The following is an 18,024-nucleotide window of genomic DNA, read 5'->3' on the forward strand; positions in this document are numbered from 1 at the left end:
TTTTTTCCTTAACCACAGGCACTGCTAATGAGTGTCTGCTAAGCAAACAAACCAGAGGCACCTTTAGCATGCCCTGCTGGGCCTCCTTGACTGCTTGCCTTGGTCATGGCCATGACTGTGGCTGGAACATGCAGATGGAAAGGCTACATGGGGCCTGCTGCTCTATGTGCATCATTTTGTTTATTATTAAACCGACACTATATGTCATGGATCTGAGACATAAAGAAGTTAAGTCATTTTCCCAAGAGCACGCAGTCAGTAAGCAGCAGAGCGGGAGCTAAGATGCAGGTCGGTGTGGCTTGACGGCTGTAAAATGAAGCGCGACCCCACACAGACAGCATGCACCCGGGCTGGTCTTTAAGAAGCCGATAGAAGTCGGCCCAGAGGCTCAGAGACCTCTGTGGCCCAGAGTGTGTTTGCAGCATAGAAGTGGGTACTCATGGTTTATTATTTCCTTTTTATTTTCAAGCTCCCTGTGAGGGAGTTGCTTGATGGAGCAGGCCAAAGGCCTCCACCAGGTTCACAGCCCCACACGAGCTGACTGTACTTGGCTGCAGGTGTGAAAAGCAGGACCTCTGCAATCCTGCCACCCACGTGACTTCCAGCCCAGTTCTCTGTTGCTAGCCGTCAGGAGACCACTCTATCATTTATGCCATGTCAAAGTACTTCTTTAGCACCAATTTCATGTCAGGCTCTAACTGCTTTACAAATATAAGTCACTTAATCTGCTTGTGCTCACAGGTGTGCAAAATTTTAGCACCAGCACTTTGCCAAAAAGCATGTAACTGTAAAGCTAATTTGCGAGAACACCTTGCCTCTCACTCTCTGTCCCCTCGGGAAGCCTTTCTCTGCTCTGTGTCCTGCCAGTCCCAGGCCTCTCTGAGGGTGTACACCCTTCTTGCCTCCACAGATCCTCCTGGGTTTTGAGCGTGTGCAGGCCATTGCCCGGAGCCATCTGCTGGCAAAGCAGTACCAGGCCCTGCGACAGAGGATGGTCAAGCTGCAGGCCCTCTGCAGGGGCTACCTGGTGCGCCAGCAAGTCCAGGCCAAGAGGAGGGCTGTGGTGGTCATCCAGGCACATGCCAGGGGCATGGCCGCTCGACGGAACTTCCGGCAGCAGAAAGCCAATGTAGGTGGTCACTGTTCTCTCTGGCAGGTGGGAGATGGCTGGGCCCAGATGAGGGAGGGCAGGAAGAAGGAGTGGGCAGCAACATAAGACCATCATCAGACATTCTGGACCCCTCTGGGTCCAAAGTTACTACTGTAGTAGGCTCCCACCATCAAGCACACCTAGCTCATATCCTGGATGCTGAGGATGCAGTGTGGGAGATGGATTATCTCAGTCTTATACCTGGAATCTTCCTTTAGCTTTGGGGATGATTTCTCAGCAGCACTGATCAGTCCCCAGGAAGGCTCAGAAAAGCAGGGTCGGCTGAGCCATGGGAGGCCACAGTTCCATGGAGGAGGGTGGAAGTGCCTGGTTCCTGGGCAGGTCTGATAGCTTAGGCAGAGGAGCCTTCAAGAGAGTCTGGGCAGGAGAGACAGGAGGGCAGGGGGCAAACAAATGGTACTGAGATGCGTATCCCTGCATTGTGCAATTTCACCGCTGGGTGGCCCCATTCCCTCCATCCAGAGAGGACCCAAGACTCAACCTCACTCCTCAGAACTCACTCACTGGCAATGGTGATAAGGACTCCTCAGAACTCACTCACTAGCAATGGATGAAATTTTCTCCTGCTCCGTAGATAATACGGGTCCCCTGAGCACAGTACTGGTACAGGAGCCACAGCGAGAAAGAGTGCAGAGCCTCAGACACGTCAGCAGCTGCTCCGACACCTACATGGCCCCGGACGAGCAACAGACTGGGCGGGCCAGGGCCCTCTCCCAGGGGAGCCTCCTTGCTTTTAGTGAAGGGACCATGTGGGCCTGAGTGGGTTTTGGAGCTAGGTTCTGGGAATCTGTGGGGTTTGGTGTGGTCCCACGTGGGGACAAGCAAGCATGTCCCTTCTTTACATCTTCTCTGAAACAGGAAGCCCAGGCTGGTTGATCTCCAGTCCCTCTAGCTACTGAAACCTAGGGTTTTAAAGGGGAACGTATTGATCTGGACAAATATGGCAGTAGAAGGTTTATTCAGCTTTGTGAGGGGCTTGCCCCAGCTGGGCTGGTGGTAACTGTGGCCCCACGGGGTGTCTGTGCAGGTGCCTCTGGTCATCCCCGCTGAAGAGCAGAAGAGCCCAAGCGCTGCACCCAAAAGGAAGCGTAAGTCCATCTACGACACCATCACCGACACGGAGATGGTGGAGCAGGTGTTCGGCTTCCTGCCTTCCCTGACTGTGGGGCAGGACAGCCCGGCCACACCGCACATTGAGGTAAGATGGGCCCTGCCAGCCCAGCGTGGGATCTTGTGGGGTGCCTGCCCAGTCCCAGCCCTCAACCAACCTCCAGGCTTTACTGAAAAGCCACGACTTGGCTCGGGGAGTGAGTTCTGTGGTCGTGGGAGAAGATGCAGAGAAAAGAGGAGCAAGGGTCTCTGTGGTCAGACCCTTTCACGTGTAGAAGGTGTCTTAGCTGCAAGGCTTCCTAGAGCCTTTACTGTGCAGCTGTTCTTGGGCTTTCAGCTGGGCAGCGTTTCCCACCTGTATTTGGCTGCCGTCACAGAGCTTCTCATTGGCTGCTGCTCTGCAGAATGGGACCTGCGGGACTGGGGGTGGGGAGCAGAGCAGGAGGATTGGGCAGAGAGGGCAGCTCCAGGGCCACCCTGTTGACTCTCACTGCATCCTTCCAGGAGCTCATGCCCACTCCCCCAAGCTCCCCTGACCCACAAACCATCTGTGCTGTGGGGGCAGCTGGGCACACCTCCCCTGGAAAGGCACCTAAGGGAGGCAGGCAGGAGGCAGCAAGGAGTGGGGGTGTCTGGGGAGCCGAGGTCTACAGGCGGAGGGCTCTGAGGGCAAGCTGCCGGGTACCTGGGGCTCTCATACCAAGGCCCATTCAGCACCTGGCAGCCAACCAGGGACACACTGAGGGTGTGGGTGGGGGGAGGTCCCCAACCCAAGGGGGAGTGGGTCATTCTGCACCCTGTCACTAGCCAGGCAGGCCCTTCTTGGTGCTCCCTGGCCCCCAAGATGCACACACTGGCAGATCACATCTGAGAGGAGAGTGGACCCTTGTCTCTGTCCCAGGATCTGAAAGAGATGACCCAGAAGCTGCCTGAGGTTGACCTGGACACAGTCCCCATGATGGAGGAGCCTGAGGATGACCTGGCCGAGTACACCTTCCCCAAGTTCGCCGTGACCTACTTCCAGAAATCGGCCAGCCACACGCACATCCGGCGGCCCCTCCGATACCCTCTGCTCTACCACGAGGATGACACTGATTGCTCGGTACCTGGTCCCACGCTTTCTAGTGGCTCAGGCCTCCCTCTGGTTCTGCGGGAACAAGAAACGGGAGGATGCAGTGGGCTCTATGCTGCATGGAGCTGGGTTCCAAGCGGGGGCTCTGTCTGTTTTCCCAGGCTGCCCTGGCTGTATGGAGCATCATCCTGCGGTTCATGGGCGACCTTCCGGAGCCAGTGCTCTTCACCAGGAATACCCTGCATGGCGGCTCAGTAATGCGGCAGATCCATGATGCCCTGGGCAAGGACAGCAGCACCCAGCCTCCACAACACAGCAGATCAGCACAGGTGCGCCATGAGGGCGGTGCCCAGGGGAGACACCCTCCCGGTGTCCCCAGGCCCAGGGCCTGGAGAAGCTGGACCAGAAAGGGGAGGCCCAACGTGCAGTGAGCATCGCCTGTGGGACCTCGGGACCCCTGGGGTCTTCAGACTTGAATTGCACTCGGGAGCTCACGAGTCAGGCACTATACCCAGGACTTTGTGAATTATACAGTCATTATTGGAGAAGGTCCTTCAGGCGCTGAACACTGGGGCTGACTTAGTCAAACTTGGTACTTAGTCATTCAGCTGTGTCTGACCCTTTGAGACACCATGGACTGTAGCCTGTCAGGTTTCTCTGTCTGTGGGATTCTCCAGGTAAGAATACTGGTGTGGATAATCATTCCCTTCCCCACGGGATCTTCCCGACTCAGGGATTGAACCCAGGTCTCCTGCATTGCAGGCAGATTCTTTACTGTCTGAGCCACCAGGGAAGCCCTTCAGGATTCAAATGCATAGACCAGTAATAATAACAACAAATGTTGTGACTGACTGTCGACATGCTATATGCCGGCCGCTTCTCTTCAGTTAATTTCCAGAGGAGCCATCCCTACAAAGTAGGATTATTAAATTTATTGTAACTACAGAAACTGAGAAGTTCAGTGACTTGCCCCCAAATCACAGTGAATGCATGTTACACAGCTGGGCTTTGAAGCCACTCCACTGAATTCAAAGACCCAGTTCTTTACCCGTATTCTACCCTGACCTCCGATGAAAGGCTGATACATCCATTTTTGGTCAGAAGCCTTTCCTAAGGCCTCAGTTCCATGATGTCATCTTCGTGGAATTAGCCAAGAATAGTTCAGAGGAATGACCCAGCAGTGACAGCACTCGGGCCCACTAGCAACAGGAACCCCACACGGTCTGTGATTCTGACACCAGCTCCACTGTGTATGGGTTTTTCCCACCAAAACTTCTCAGCACCAGCTGGGTGTCCAAAAACTCAACTCGGTTTGGATACTATCTGCCTGGAGATAGTGTCCGATTCCACAGATGAAGGGCCCAGTCCTTCTAAATTACCCCCACTGTAATGCAAGTCCAGATTGGTCTTTATTTGCTGACTACCTGGCTTGAATCAGACATTCTCACACCTCCTCCTTGGGTTTGGTTAATTTGCAAGAGCAGCTCAGAGAATTCAGAGTAACACTGTACTTACTAGCCTACTGGTTTATTATAAAGGATACAAGTCACTACAGTCAGACGAAAGAGACAAGGTATGAAATGCACAGGGAAAGATATGAAAAAGATTAAGAAACTCGCATGCCCCCTCCAGGTGCCACTCTCCCCAAATCTCCACGTGTTCACCAGTCTGGAAACTCTCTGACCCCTGTCCTTTTGGGTCTTTACAGAGGCCTCACTTCACAGATATGATCGAATAAGTCACTGGCCATTGAGCCAGCTGAACTCAGTTTCGCGCCCTTCCCCCCCAACTTGACCACTAGCCACCAGCCCCCATCCTTCAGTTCGGTCAGTTTAGTATCTCAGTCGTGTCTGACTCTTTCCGACCCCATGGACTGCAGCACACCAGGCCTCCCTGTCCATCACCAACTCCCGGAGCTTACTCAAACTCATGTCCATCGAGTCAGTGATGCCATCCAACGATCTCATCCTCTGTCATCCCCTTCTCCTCCTGCCTTCAATCATTCCCAGCATCAGGGTCTTTTCCAGTGAGTCAGCTCTTCACATCAGATGGCCAAAGTATTGGAGTTTCAGCTTCAGCATCAGTCCTTCCAATGAACACCCAGGACTGATCTCCTTTAGGATGGACTGGTTGGATCTCCTTGCAGTCCAAGGGACTCTCAAGTGTCTTCTGCAGCACCACAGTTCAAAAGCATCAATTCTTCAGTGATCAGCTTTCTTCACAGTCCAACTCTCACATCCATACATGACCACTGGAAAAACCAAAGCTTTGCCCCCATCCTTAGGTGCTTTCTAAAAGTCACCTCATTAACATAAAAAGACATCTTTTCACAGGCGATTCCAAGGGTTTTAGGAGTTCTGTGCCAGCAATGGGGACAAAGACCAAGTATCTATTTCTTATTATAAACTGAAATATCACAGACCCCCAAACACCAGGTGCTCAGATAGCAGAGCAACTGCACAGACATCTAAGCGGGTCTGCAGCCTGGGGTCACATGGTCAAATGTGGTCCAGAGGTTACATGGAAGTTGCTCAAGCTCCAGCCTTGACTCCCTGACCTCTAGAGACGTGGACTCTGCCTAGTGTAATGGTCATCCATTGCTGTGCAACAAATGAACCTCTAAATATGATGGCATGAGACAGCCCACATTCATTATCTCAGACAGTTTTTGAGGATCAAGAGTGGCTTAGTTCGTTAGTTCGGGCTCCAGGTCTCTAACGAAGTTACAGCCAAACTGCCATTTAAAGCTTGACCGGGACCGCAAGATCTGCCTCTGAATGGCTCCATCACATAGCTGCTGGTGGGAGACCTCAGCTCTGGCCACCCGGGCCTCTCCACCGGGCTGCCTGAGTGTTCTCACAATTTGCTTCCTCCATGATGAGTGACTTAAGAGAGAAAGCAGGAAGGAAGCTTCATTGCCTGTGTGCCATAGTGGGTGAGAATGTCAGGAAGCAAGGGTCACTGGGGGTCACCTTGGAGGCTGGCCGCCACTCAGGGAGGGGGCATCGAGAGGTGGTTGAGCCACCAGCACCTCTGGAAGATAGGCACAGTGAGCACTGGCTTCCCAGGGTCAGATCTCAAGCGTTCCTTCTTGCATGCTTATTAAGTGTGTGTGCGCCCAAGGAGGAGCAGGGGTCTTAGTGAGCCCTGCCCACCCTCGCTCACCAGCTAATGTATTTTAAATTTGGTCCCTGTGTGGCAAACCAGTTGTAGCCCAGCCAGAAGCCACTGCCCACTTTCTAGGTGGCACTAGTGGCAAAGAATCTGCCTGCCGGTGTAGGATATGTAAGAAGCACAGGTTCAACCCCTGGGTCGAGAAGATCCCCTAGAGGAGGAAATGACACCGCCTCCAGTATTCTTGCCTGGAAAATTCCATGAACAGACAAGCCTGGCAGGCTATACAGTCCATGGGACGGCAAAGAGTTGGACACAACTGAGCAACTGAGCACACAGCATGCACACACAGAAGCCCGTGCCCAGCCCCAGACCTGGGCTCAGCCCAGCCCAAGCCCAGTCCCACCCTGAGCTCTGATTTTGGCAGCAACTTCTCATGACACCATCAGGACAGGCTGTGACCGCTGCCTACGGAGACCATCGGATCCTGATGGCTGGGAGTGGGCCCAGGCCCCAAAGTCTAGTCTTCTGAGCCTCTGGCAAAACTCTGGCCTTGCAGTGGGCAGAGTGTATTCCGGTTCATCCATCAAGTTGTCACAGAGAATGACTGTAGCCTGTGGCTGTTCTGGGTGCCTGGGTTCAAACCCAGCCCACTTGGCTGGTGAGAGGTCCATACTTTGGAATCAGAGCAGTCCTGAGCCCTCCTGGAGGACCGGTGTCTGGCCGAGGGCTTTTGTCCAGTTTCTCGCGTCCTCTCGCCTGTGTCCTCGCCCAGCAGTGAGAATGGCGATGCACAGCTGTCAGTGTGGCAGGCTTGGTGGAGAAGAGGGAGTGCACGCTGCTTTATGAGTCAGGCTGGGAAAAGGCTCGGGAGCTGGAGACGAGCCCCACCCTGGGCGGGTCTTGGGTTAGATGTGGAGGTGCTGCCCAGGCTTCACCTTCCCTCAGGAGCTGTCTCCCTCCACAGAGGCCCAGCCGCAGGGACAGAGGGACCAAAGACATCTCCTCCATGAAGCTGAAGCGGTCCTCCTGGGTTACAGGCCAGGTAAGCCCAGGGCCAGGGAACCCAGGCTTGCTCCCAGCTCTGCTGCCCACTGGCCGGCCGGCTACAGTGTTCCAGGCTTTCACCCAGTTTCCTTCTTTGCAAATGGAAGCGATCTTGGTTGTCCTGACTGCCACCTTTGTGTTTCAAGGTGGCCAGCCAGCTGAATATTGGAGAAGAGGCATTTGAAGAGGACGGCCCCATTTCAGACCGACCCATGTCCAACCTGGAGAAGGTGCAGTTCATTGTGGGCTACGCCATCTTGCGTCCTGGCCTCAGGTCAGTCCCCACCCCCATCACGCCCCCTGAGAACACAGCCCCTCACTAGCTCTCAGCCCAGGGCCCCATCCCTAACCTGCTCCCCACCCTGAAGCCTGCAGGCTGGGTTTCAGCATAGCAGATGTTACAACCATCAGGGGTTCTCTGTTTGCTCTGCATTAAAACCCTTGGGTAAAACCCAGTTTTAGGAAGACAAACTCATCTTGGGTTGTTGATTCATCTTATAACCAGCTTTACTGCAAGACCCTATAAATGGGCAAGTTCCTCATTTATTCTATATATGTTTTGCTTTATATACAATTTGCTTTACAGAAATTGTGTTTTTATACAAATTTTAAGAACTATGTATACTGCTTACAAGGACAGACTACTGTATTTCAGGGGTTCACATATTTTAAGTTGTTACTAATATTTTTAACCAAATTCAAGGAATTTGAGTCATTATTTTTTCAAATGTTTTTTTCTACTTCACTCTCTCTCTTTTCCTTTGAACTCTAATTAAGTCTATAGAAGACTTTTATATTGTCTGTCACATCCCTAAGGGTCTGTTCATCTGTGCTTTCTTTTTTCCCCTTCTGTTCTTTAGATTAGATATTTTCTGTTAATCTGTCTTCATATTCACTGATTTTTCTTTTGTCTTCCCCAGTCTGCTGTTATACCCATCCAATATTTTTTAAAATTTCAAATATTATATTTTTCAATTCTAGAGTTTGCACTTGACTCTTTTTTTAAAAAAAATAGTTTCTGTTTTGCCAAGATTTCCTGTTTGTTCATTCACTATAAACATAATGTCCTTTACATCTTTGATCATAGTTATGGGAATTTTAAAACCTTTCCTGATAAATCAATATTTGGCTCATCTTGGGGTCAGTTTCCATTGGCTGCCTTTTCTCTTGAGAATAGTCACATATTTCTGTCTCCTCGTGTGTCTGATACTTGACTATTATTTTCTCAGTAGCCTAGTACTTTTGGATAGTTATCTTAGACATTTGGGGATGATATGTTTGAAGACTCTGGAATCTGTTACATTCCTTCAGAGACTTTTCATTTTGGCAGGCAATTAGTTTGGTTGGATTCAAACTCTGTCTCTGTGGTATGCAGCAGCTGGAATCCCTGTGCAGTTATTTTAGCCTTTGCTGCACTGCCTGGAGTCTGCCTCAGACATGTGTAGATCAGGGGTGAGCCAGAGATTTAGGAAGATTTTATATACAAAATATAGGGCTCCTCCACTCCCCCAGAGCCAGTCCCCAGCCTGGCCTCCCACCGCTCTGTGTCTTTCAGGGACGAAATTTACTGCCAGATCTGCAAGCAGCTCTCAGAGAACTACAAAACAAGCAGCCTGGCCCGGGGCTGGATCCTGCTTGGCCTGTGTCTGGGCTGCTTCCCGCCTTCTGAGAGGTTCATGAAGGTGGGGAGGGGCAGGGGCAGGAGCTGAGGGCGGGGACAGCATGGGTGGGCCCAGGGCCCTGGAGCAGATGGAGAAACCCCAGCCCATGGCCTGGTGCTCCTGCTCCTGCTCGCCAGGATGGGCAGCAGTGCCTGGCCTTCTTTGGGCCTCAGTTTCACGTCTATAAAAAAGGATGCTCCTCCGGCCCCTAATCAGGATCTGCAGGACTATCTCTCCTGGGCTCTGTCACCAAAAGACAGTGAGGTGGTGGATAAAATGGGCATTGAAAAGACAAAAGTGTTTGAGGAATTGGTACCAATGAGAGGCTGGATGCAGCATCTCCCTCTAGGCCTTAGAACTAACAAGAGAGGTGTTTCCAAGTGTTGGAGACCCCAGGCTTAGGTACTCTAATACACTTTTTGGTTCTGAATATAAAAGTAATATGTAGTGGGGACTTCCCTGGTGACCCAGTAGTTAGGAGTCTGCTCTTCTACTGCAGGGGGCACAGGTTCAACCTCTGGTTGGGGAACTAAGATCCCACATGCCATGCAGCCAAGGGGGAGAAAAAAGTAATGTGTAAGAAATGTAAAAAGTCTAAATAGAAGATAAAAGTTATTCTCACACCCAGAGGCAACTTGCATTACAGTTTCTGACCTTTTGTGGTGTGAGAGAGTCACACTTGTGATCACACAGAAAACAATCTCACTATCTCTCCTGCCTCAGGGGACAGCAGGAAGTCTGATCACCCTGGCCATCTGCCCTGGGGCAGCCTTGACACCAGTAAATCCTTCCAGGCTGCATCTTCTCAGAGAATCTCTCTGAGAGACAAAAAGCTTCTCAACACCTTGTCTCAACATCTCATCGAACATATTTTGAACGTCGGCTTTCCCGCAGCTTTCAATTATAAGCGTCTTCTCGTGTCATAAACTGTCCCCAAATGGCAGCGCTAATGCCATTTGTTAGTGTTCCTAATGCATATTTCACTTGTTGATGGACATTTAGGATCTATCTTTCAATTGCCCATCACCATAAACACCATTATGATTAAAAACTATATATCTACCTTTACCAGATTATTTTTACCTTTACCAAATTAGGTCAAAGAGTACACACATTTTAAAATTATGTACTATTTAAAACATATTGACAAATAGCTCCTCAGAAATGTTGTGCAACTGATACTCCTCATAGTGTGACAGTCCCATGTTAACGCACCTTTGCCACCACTATTATCATTTTTAGCTTTTTTCCAGTTTTATTGAGATATTGACATATAACATTGTTTAAATGTAAGGTATACAGTGTTGCGGAGAAGGCAATGGCAAGCCACTCCAGTACTCTTGCCTAGAAAATCCCATGGATGGAGGAGCCTGGTAGGCTGCAGTCCGTGGGGTCGCTAAGGGTCGGACACGACTGAGTGACTTCACTTTCACTTTTCACTTTCACACATTGGAGAAGGAAATGGCAACCCACTCCGGTGCTCTTGCCTGGAGAATCCCAGGGACGGGGGAGCCTGGTGGGCTTCCGTCTATGGGGTCACACAGAGTCGGACACGACTGAAGTGACTTAGCAGCAGCAGCATACAGTGTTGTGATATTATATAGGTGTATATTGTTAAATGATTGCCAAGTAATACATCGGTCATCCATAATTACAATTAGTATCTTAGTTCCTAGAATCTGGACAGTGAGTAGAAAGTGGCCTCTGTTCTAAGTATCTTCGTTCCCTCCTCATCCACCAGTATCTGCTGAACTTCATTGGTCAAGGACCAGTCGGCTATGGGCCCTTCTGTGCTGAGCGCCTGAGACGCACCTGTGCCAATGGGGTGCGCACAGAGCCCCCCTCCTGGCTGGAGCTGCAGGTAGGGGCTGGAGGGGTGGGAGGTGGCCAGTGTGGGGTGGTGGCAGCCCCCGTGACTCCTCCAGCACAGTTCATGGGGCTGCCAACAGGAAGTGTGTGCTCTGGGCTCCTCCCCGCTCTTCTGGGCCAGTGGTCCCTGGGAGCCCAGCTGGGGCTCAGCCTCCCCAGGCCCAGTCCAGGCTTCAAAAGTGCCACCTCCCCCATATCTAAATTGATATTCCTTGGTGGCTCAAACTGGTAAAGAATCTGCTGCAGTGCAGGAGACCCGGGTTCAATCCCTGGGTCGGGAAGATCCCCTGGAGAAGGGAATGGCTACCCACTCCAGTATGCTTGCCTGGAGAAGCTCATGGACAGAGGAGCCTGGTGGGCTTCAGCCCATGGGGTTGCAAAGAGTCAGGCATGACCGAGCGACTAACGCTTTCTCTCTCACTCAGGGCCCTCCTAGCTGAAGGGGGAAATCAGTCTCAGCTCCTTAGCTGCCGGGTGGGAGTGGTTGCCAACTGCCTACAGCTTACCCCTCCCAAAGACAGCTGCATCTTATATGGTCATCCAAGGTTGTCTACCTCGGTGGCATTCTTGTCTGTGTTACCTGTGAGTTCTTGCAGGATCCTCAGGAACGGTACTTCAGACACAGGTAGGGCCTGGCCCCCACTGTACCTGTGGCTCCTGGAAGGTACTCACGCTCTATGCCCTGAGGTGCTTCTACCAGACACAGGGAGCACCTCCCGCCACACCCCGTCCTGTTCTCGCTCCGCCGCCAACATCCACAGGACTTCCCTCCTCCACCTCATCTACCTGCTCTGCCCAGAAGCCCTGGAGCTGAAAGTGAACTTGCTGCAGCTATGTGGCCTGTGCTCAAGCCCTGCTGCACACAGACAGTAACAGTGGCTTCCTCTGACCCACAATGTTCCAGAGTCCAAGACTCAGACAATCTCCGAGAGCTTTTTGATTTTCTGTGTCACCCGACCTCGCCAAAGCTCAGGGAACTCATGTTAAAATGGGGCCTTCCAGTACAGGCTGCACCCCACGGGGCACGGTGCTTAAGCACCCCTTGCCCTGGCGGGTCCCTCCGTTCAGCAGCCACGTCTGTTGGCCAGGGCTTTGTAAACGCCTTGACGAGCTGGGCGGGGCTTCAGAAGGCCCCGCCCCCCAGAACCCACGGGAATGCGCCCGCGGGGCAGTGGGTTGGAAAGAGGGGCTGGTGGGCCGGCCTCCCATCGCAGAGTTCCAGGAGCTCCGGCGCAGGCAGGAGCCGAAGGGCCTCCTGGGCAGAGGACCTGAGTCTGCGTCTGTCCCCAGGCTGTCAAGTCCAAGAAGCACATCCCAATCCATATCACCTTGGCGACTGGAGAGAGCCTGACGGTCATGGTGGACTCAGCCTCAACGTCTCGGGAAGTCTGCCTGCACATCGCCCGCAAGCAGGGCCTCAGCGACCACCTGGGCTTTTCTCTGCAGGTCGCCGTGTACGACAAGGTACTGGCCAGGGGTCCCATCCACCGCCCACCTCCTTCACACACGCAGGGCAGCACCGACCCTTGTATCTTGCCCGCCTAGGCACCACCCACCTTCCCAGCTGCCAAACACAGATGCGAACACAAACTCCCGCTCACAGACGTGCCTCCTAACCAGGCAGCCTGACCCCTGGCCCAGCTCTCATACACTCAGCCTAGTATCACACACACACACCTGGAAGGTCCCTTGCTGTGCCTACATCCTGTGCCAAGCCCCCCACGCTGGGGAGCTCAGAATCCCATGCATCCATGTGGCGGTCACACCAGCAATGCCCCATCCTGAACCCCATATAGTTGCCCCACCCAGATGCCCTGATTCCCGTGCTCAGAGCCAGATATACACATGCCAGTGAATCAAGGCATTCTAACCCAGTCACATGGGCATGAGCCTCCTGTGAGAGGGGCTGGCAGGGGGCGAGTTCAGGGGTGTCTAGGGGTGAATGACAGGCCATGCCCAATGGGGAGGAGTCTGAAAGGTTCCTGTACTCTTGATGTCCACACCTCCACATGGGTATGGCAAAGGCAGGTATCCCTGGGGGGCTGATACGCAGCAGTCGCTCACCCCTGCTGCCCTGATTCTGGTCTCAGTTCTGGTCGCTGGGCAGCGGGCGTGACCATGTGATGGATGCCTTGGCCCAGTGTGAGCAACTGGCCCGGGAGAGGGGCGAGAGTGAGCGCCAGGCACCCTGGCGCGTCTACTTCCGGAAGGAGTTCTTCACCCCGTGGCATGACTCCCAGGAGGACCCGGTCAGCACCCACCTCATTTACCGCCAAGTCCTCCATGGAGTCTGGTTTGGAGAGTACCCCTTCGAGAAGGTGAGGGGACCATAGCTCTCAGGGCCCCAAAGACCCACCTCTCAGACAGCCTGGGGAAAGGCCCTGTTCCAGGGCAGGGACTTTGGGACAGAGCAAGGGCAACTGGGCTGTGGGCACCAGGCATATCCTTGGGGAGGCCATGTGGATCATGGCGGGCAGGAGGCTGAGGGAGAGGGGTGGGCCCGGGATGTATCTGCAAGTACAGGTCCCTGAAGCCCTCTGGGAGCAGCTGTCCCTGCCCAGGAGCCTCCGTCTCCTCCTTTAGCCACAGGTTCACTCAAGCTTCTGGGGTTTGAGGCACCTGCCGCTGGCAGCAAAGCCCACCCTCCCCCATCAGCCCCAGGCCCACCGAGCCTCACTACAGTAGCTGCTCATGGGCAGGAGGGCCTGGGGGTCAGAAACACGGCCTTGGAGTCCCAGCACTTGAATTCGGGTCTCACCTGTGCCTCTTCCTGGCAGTGTGGCCTTGGAACGTTAGGGCACCTCTCTGAGCCTCTGGCTCTCTCCTGGAAGGTGCAGTCACCAGAGCTTTCTGTGTGGTTGTGAGACTCAAGGTAGGGGAGTTCATGCACCTGACCTCCTTGGGCAATGCTGTGCCTTTCAGCGGTTGCAGACCTCCCCAGGCTTGAATCCAGAGGATGCGCTGGGGACTGGAGGCAACTGTGGCAGTCCCGGAGGCCTGCCTGGAGCAGGGCAGTGGGCGGGAAGAGGTGGGGGCAAGGGAGCGTGGGGTCAGAGGGCAGGCAAATAGATGGCTGGGCAGGGTTTGTCTCCTTGGAAAGAAGAGGGCAGCTTGGTCCCTGTGGGGCTCCTGGAGCAGGGAACCTTCTGTGTGCCGGGTTTGCTGGTGACTTACACAGGATCCGCCCACATGAATCCTGGCAGAGGCTCTGCAGGAATGGCCAGGGGGGTCACCTTTGCCCAGTGAGGACTGGGGAGACAGGGTAAAGGCCTTGTCCACAAGTGAAGGACAGGGAAGCCTGCTGTCCTGCAGTCCACAGGGTCACAAAGAGTCGGACACGACTCAGTGACTGAATAACAGCACTCACCTCACTCAGACAGCAGTGCTGGGGCTGCACCCAGGCCCCAGAGCTCAATGCCGCACACTCACTGGCTCACGAGGGCTGAACAAGGAGCATGCAGGACACCCGCCTTGCCCTCAGGCTGGGGTGCTGGGAGACTCCGGCCTGCCAGCAGGCGCGCAGCCCGTTTGGGGCCTAGTCAGGGCGCACAGGGCCTCTCCCATGTTGGGGGAGGGGCAGGTCCTGCCTAACAGAGGTGGCTGCTCACCTCTGCTGTGGGGGATGAGAGCTCAGCAGGGGCAAGGCTTCCTGGGGGAGAGTGGGCTCTCACATGCACACCCCACCCCGGCTCCCGTGTGCGTCCCTGGGCTGTGCAGGAGCAAGAGCTGGTGGAGCTGCTGGCCCAGCACTGCTACGTGCAGCTCGGTGCCTCGGCCGGGAGCCAGGCCATCCAGGAGCTGCTGCCCAGCTGTGTCCCCTCCAAGCTGTACAGGACCAAGACCCCAGAGAAGTGGGCCAGCCTGGTCACCACCGCCTATGCCAAGGTCAGCCTCCCCAGAGCCTGTGGACTCCGACTATGCAGCTCTTTTTGGGGGTGGTGGGCCCCTTGGTATTTAGAGGGGCTGGAGATCCCATTATGAGTCCCTACTCACTGAGGGGATGGAGACTAACCTCCCAGTCAGCATAGCTCTATGTCTCCAGGTTTAAACGATCTCATTCAGGTTCACCCCCCTCACAAGATGGCATCTTGGCTGGTCTGGGCAGCTCAGTCCTCCACTGGTCTCTACTACAGGATCAATCTGGGCCCTGGCTTTTGGGTGCAAGAAGGCATCCTCAGCTGCTGACCGTGAGCACACCCTCACCTTGGCCCCAGTTCCGCCCTGGGCCTTACTGTTGTCCCCTTGCTGGGCCCTGAGTGCCCAGTGCTGGCCTGGACGGCAGGGAGGGCTGCCCCTCCTCTACACCTGCTTGGTCAGCCTGCACCAAGTGAAGGTGGTTCCTGGAGGCTCACAGCCTCTTCCCCAAGAAGACAGCCTTCTAACTTGGCCCCCTGCTTCTTTTCCCCTCCCCACAGAGTTGTCCCAAACAACCCCTCTGTCAGAGCCTCCTTCCTCACAGGGTGCTTTGCTCTGCAGTGTGTCCTGAGGGCTCAAAGACATCTCTAAGGGCTGGTGGGCTCCGTGCTGCAGCTGCTGCTGCAGGAGAGCTGTGCGTGGGGTGAGGGGGGTGGAAGAGGGGGGATAGAACCCTTTGGTTAATGCTTGTGTGTGTGTTAGTCACGCAGTTTTACCCAACTCTTTAACACCCTATGGACTGTAGCCCGCCAGACTCCTCTGTCCGTGGAATTCTCCAGGCAGTGATACTGAAGTGGGTAGCCATTTTCTTCTCCAAGGGATCTTCCCGACCCAGGGATCAAAGCCGGGTCTCCCGCTTTGCAGGCAGATTCTCTACCATCTGAGCCACCAGGGAAGCCTTCCCCGGCTTCAATTACCCTGTGGCACTGGGAGCCAAGAAACAGCAGGACAGGCAGTGGGCAGTTCAAAGGTGGTGCAGTGCTGGTTTTTCAGGGGTTGACAGCCTAGCTGCAGGAGATGAGTCCCAGGTGCATGGCTCAGATAGCAGGGGTCGCCCGAGTTCAGAGCAGGGCAGGGAGGATGACCAATGCAGTCTGCAATCTGGCCACAGGAAAGGAGGTGCTCAGAGTCGGCTTGCAGACAAGGGTCCTGTGTGCATCTGCAGTGGGGGAATGCAGCTTGCTTTGTCCTGCTCTTCAGGAATCACAGTGCACAGCCCTGAGGAAAGGCTCCGAGGAGTCCTGCAAGAGAGAAGCCCAATTGTTTTGCCTAATATTCCTCACACAAGCTTGACCACAGAAGCTTTGTTCCCCAAGGCGGTCGCTATCATCCCTTGGGGACAATCCTTGAACAGGAATTTGGGGAAGCAAACCTTGTGGATTATTTTTGTTGTTTCCCAGCCTGAGTGGATGTGTTTACAGGGGAGAGACCATGGATTTTTAGGGCTAGTACGAGGCAGAGGAGACAAGAGATGCACATGACCCCGAATGAACCCGAGGAAGAAGTGGCATCATCATCTTGGGAAAGGGGATATAGGGTGCGAGTAAAGAATTAGGACATTTACACCACTGTTGTTTCCAAAGGGAACAGAAGTTTCACTGATTTTTTTCCAGTAAACACTAAAATGTGGACATTACCAAATAAACCGGAAAACAAGGCAAACACAAAGAGAAAGGGGAAATCACCAATAGTTATCACATCAAAGAGCTCATCCCTCCTAACACTGCGGTACATGTCCTTCTAGACTGCTTTATTCACATGCACACAATGAACGTGTGCATGTGTTTGGAATGCAAGAAACACACTTTAAAAAATTAGTGTATTTTAATTGGAGGCTAATTACTTTACAATACTGTGGTGGTTTTTGCCATGCACTGACATGAATCAACCATGGGTGTACTTGGTTGTACCCCATCCTGAACCCCACTCCCACCTCCCTCCCCATCCCATCCCTCTGGGTTGTCCCAGTGCCCCAGTTTTGAGTGCCCTGTTTCATGCATCAAACCTGGACTGGCGATCTATTTCACATATGGTAATATACATGTTTCAGTGCTATTCTCTCAAATCATCCCACCCTCGCCTTCTCCCACAGAGTCCAACAGTCTGTTCTTTACATCGGTGTCTCTTTTGCTGTCTCACATACAGGGTCATCGTTACCATCTTTCTAAATTCCATATTTGTGCATTAATATACTGTATTGGTGTTTTTCTTTCTGGTTTACTTCACTCTGTATAGTAGGCTCCAGTTTCATCCACCTCATTAGAACTGATTCAAGTGCATTCTTTTTATAGCTGAGTAATATTCCATTGTGTATATGTACCACAGCTTTCTTATCCATTTGTCTGCTGACAGACATCTAAGTTGCTTCCATGTCCTAGTTATTGTAAACAGTGCTGCGACGAACATTGGGGTACATGTGTCTCTTTCAATTCTGGTTTCCTCAGTGTGTATGCCCAGCAGTGGGATTGCTGGGTCGTATGGCAGTTCTATTTCCAGTTTTTTAAGGAATCTCCACACTGTTCTCCATAGTGGCTGTACTAGTTTGCATTCCCACCAGCAGTGTAAGAGGGTTCCCTTTTCTCCACACCCTCTCCAGCATTTATTGCTTGTAGACTTTTGGATAGCAGCCATTCTGACTGGCGTGAAATGGTATCTCATTGTGGTTTTGATTTGCATTTCTCTGATAATGAGTGATGTTGAGCATCTTTTCATGTGTTTGTTAGCCATCTGTATGTCTTCTTTGGAGAAATGTCTGTTTAGTTCTTTGGCCCATTTTTTAATTGGGTCATTTATTTTTCTGATGTTGAGCTGCATGAGCTGCTTATATATTTTTGAGATTAATTCTTTGTCAGTTGCTTCATTTGCTATTATTTTCTCCCATTCTGAAGCCTGTCTTTTCACCTTGCTTATAGTTTCTTTCATTGTGAAAAAGCTTTTGAGTTTAATTAGGTCCCATTTGTTAATTTTTGCTTTTATTTCCATTACTCTTGGAGGTGGGTCATAGAGGATCTTGCTGTGATTTATGTCAGAGTGTTCTGCCTGTGTTTTTCTCTAGAAGTTTTATA

General features: G+C 52.8%; 1 protein-coding gene across 1 annotated transcript in view; it reads left to right on the forward strand.

The window, feature by feature from the left end:
* Positions 1-18,024, forward strand: part of MYO7B (myosin VIIB) — an 80,090-nt gene that overhangs the window by 49,500 nt on the left and 12,566 nt on the right. The window contains exons 20-30 of the mRNA XM_055397711.2: positions 911-1,129; positions 2,199-2,369; positions 3,183-3,383; positions 3,515-3,682; positions 7,435-7,512; positions 7,661-7,788; positions 9,070-9,196; positions 10,917-11,036; positions 12,335-12,508; positions 13,135-13,362; positions 14,762-14,929. Of these exons, the coding sequence (XP_055253686.2) occupies positions 911-1,129; positions 2,199-2,369; positions 3,183-3,383; positions 3,515-3,682; positions 7,435-7,512; positions 7,661-7,788; positions 9,070-9,196; positions 10,917-11,036; positions 12,335-12,508; positions 13,135-13,362; positions 14,762-14,929 (1,782 nt within the window). The remainder of the gene's footprint in view (positions 1-910; positions 1,130-2,198; positions 2,370-3,182; positions 3,384-3,514; positions 3,683-7,434; positions 7,513-7,660; positions 7,789-9,069; positions 9,197-10,916; positions 11,037-12,334; positions 12,509-13,134; positions 13,363-14,761; positions 14,930-18,024) is intronic.

Source organism: Moschus berezovskii, chromosome 2, assembly GCF_049115385.1.
Source record: "Moschus berezovskii isolate FMDL1 chromosome 2, NW_MosBer_1.0, whole genome shotgun sequence".
Classification (NCBI taxonomy): domain Eukaryota; kingdom Metazoa; phylum Chordata; class Mammalia; order Artiodactyla; family Moschidae; genus Moschus; species Moschus berezovskii.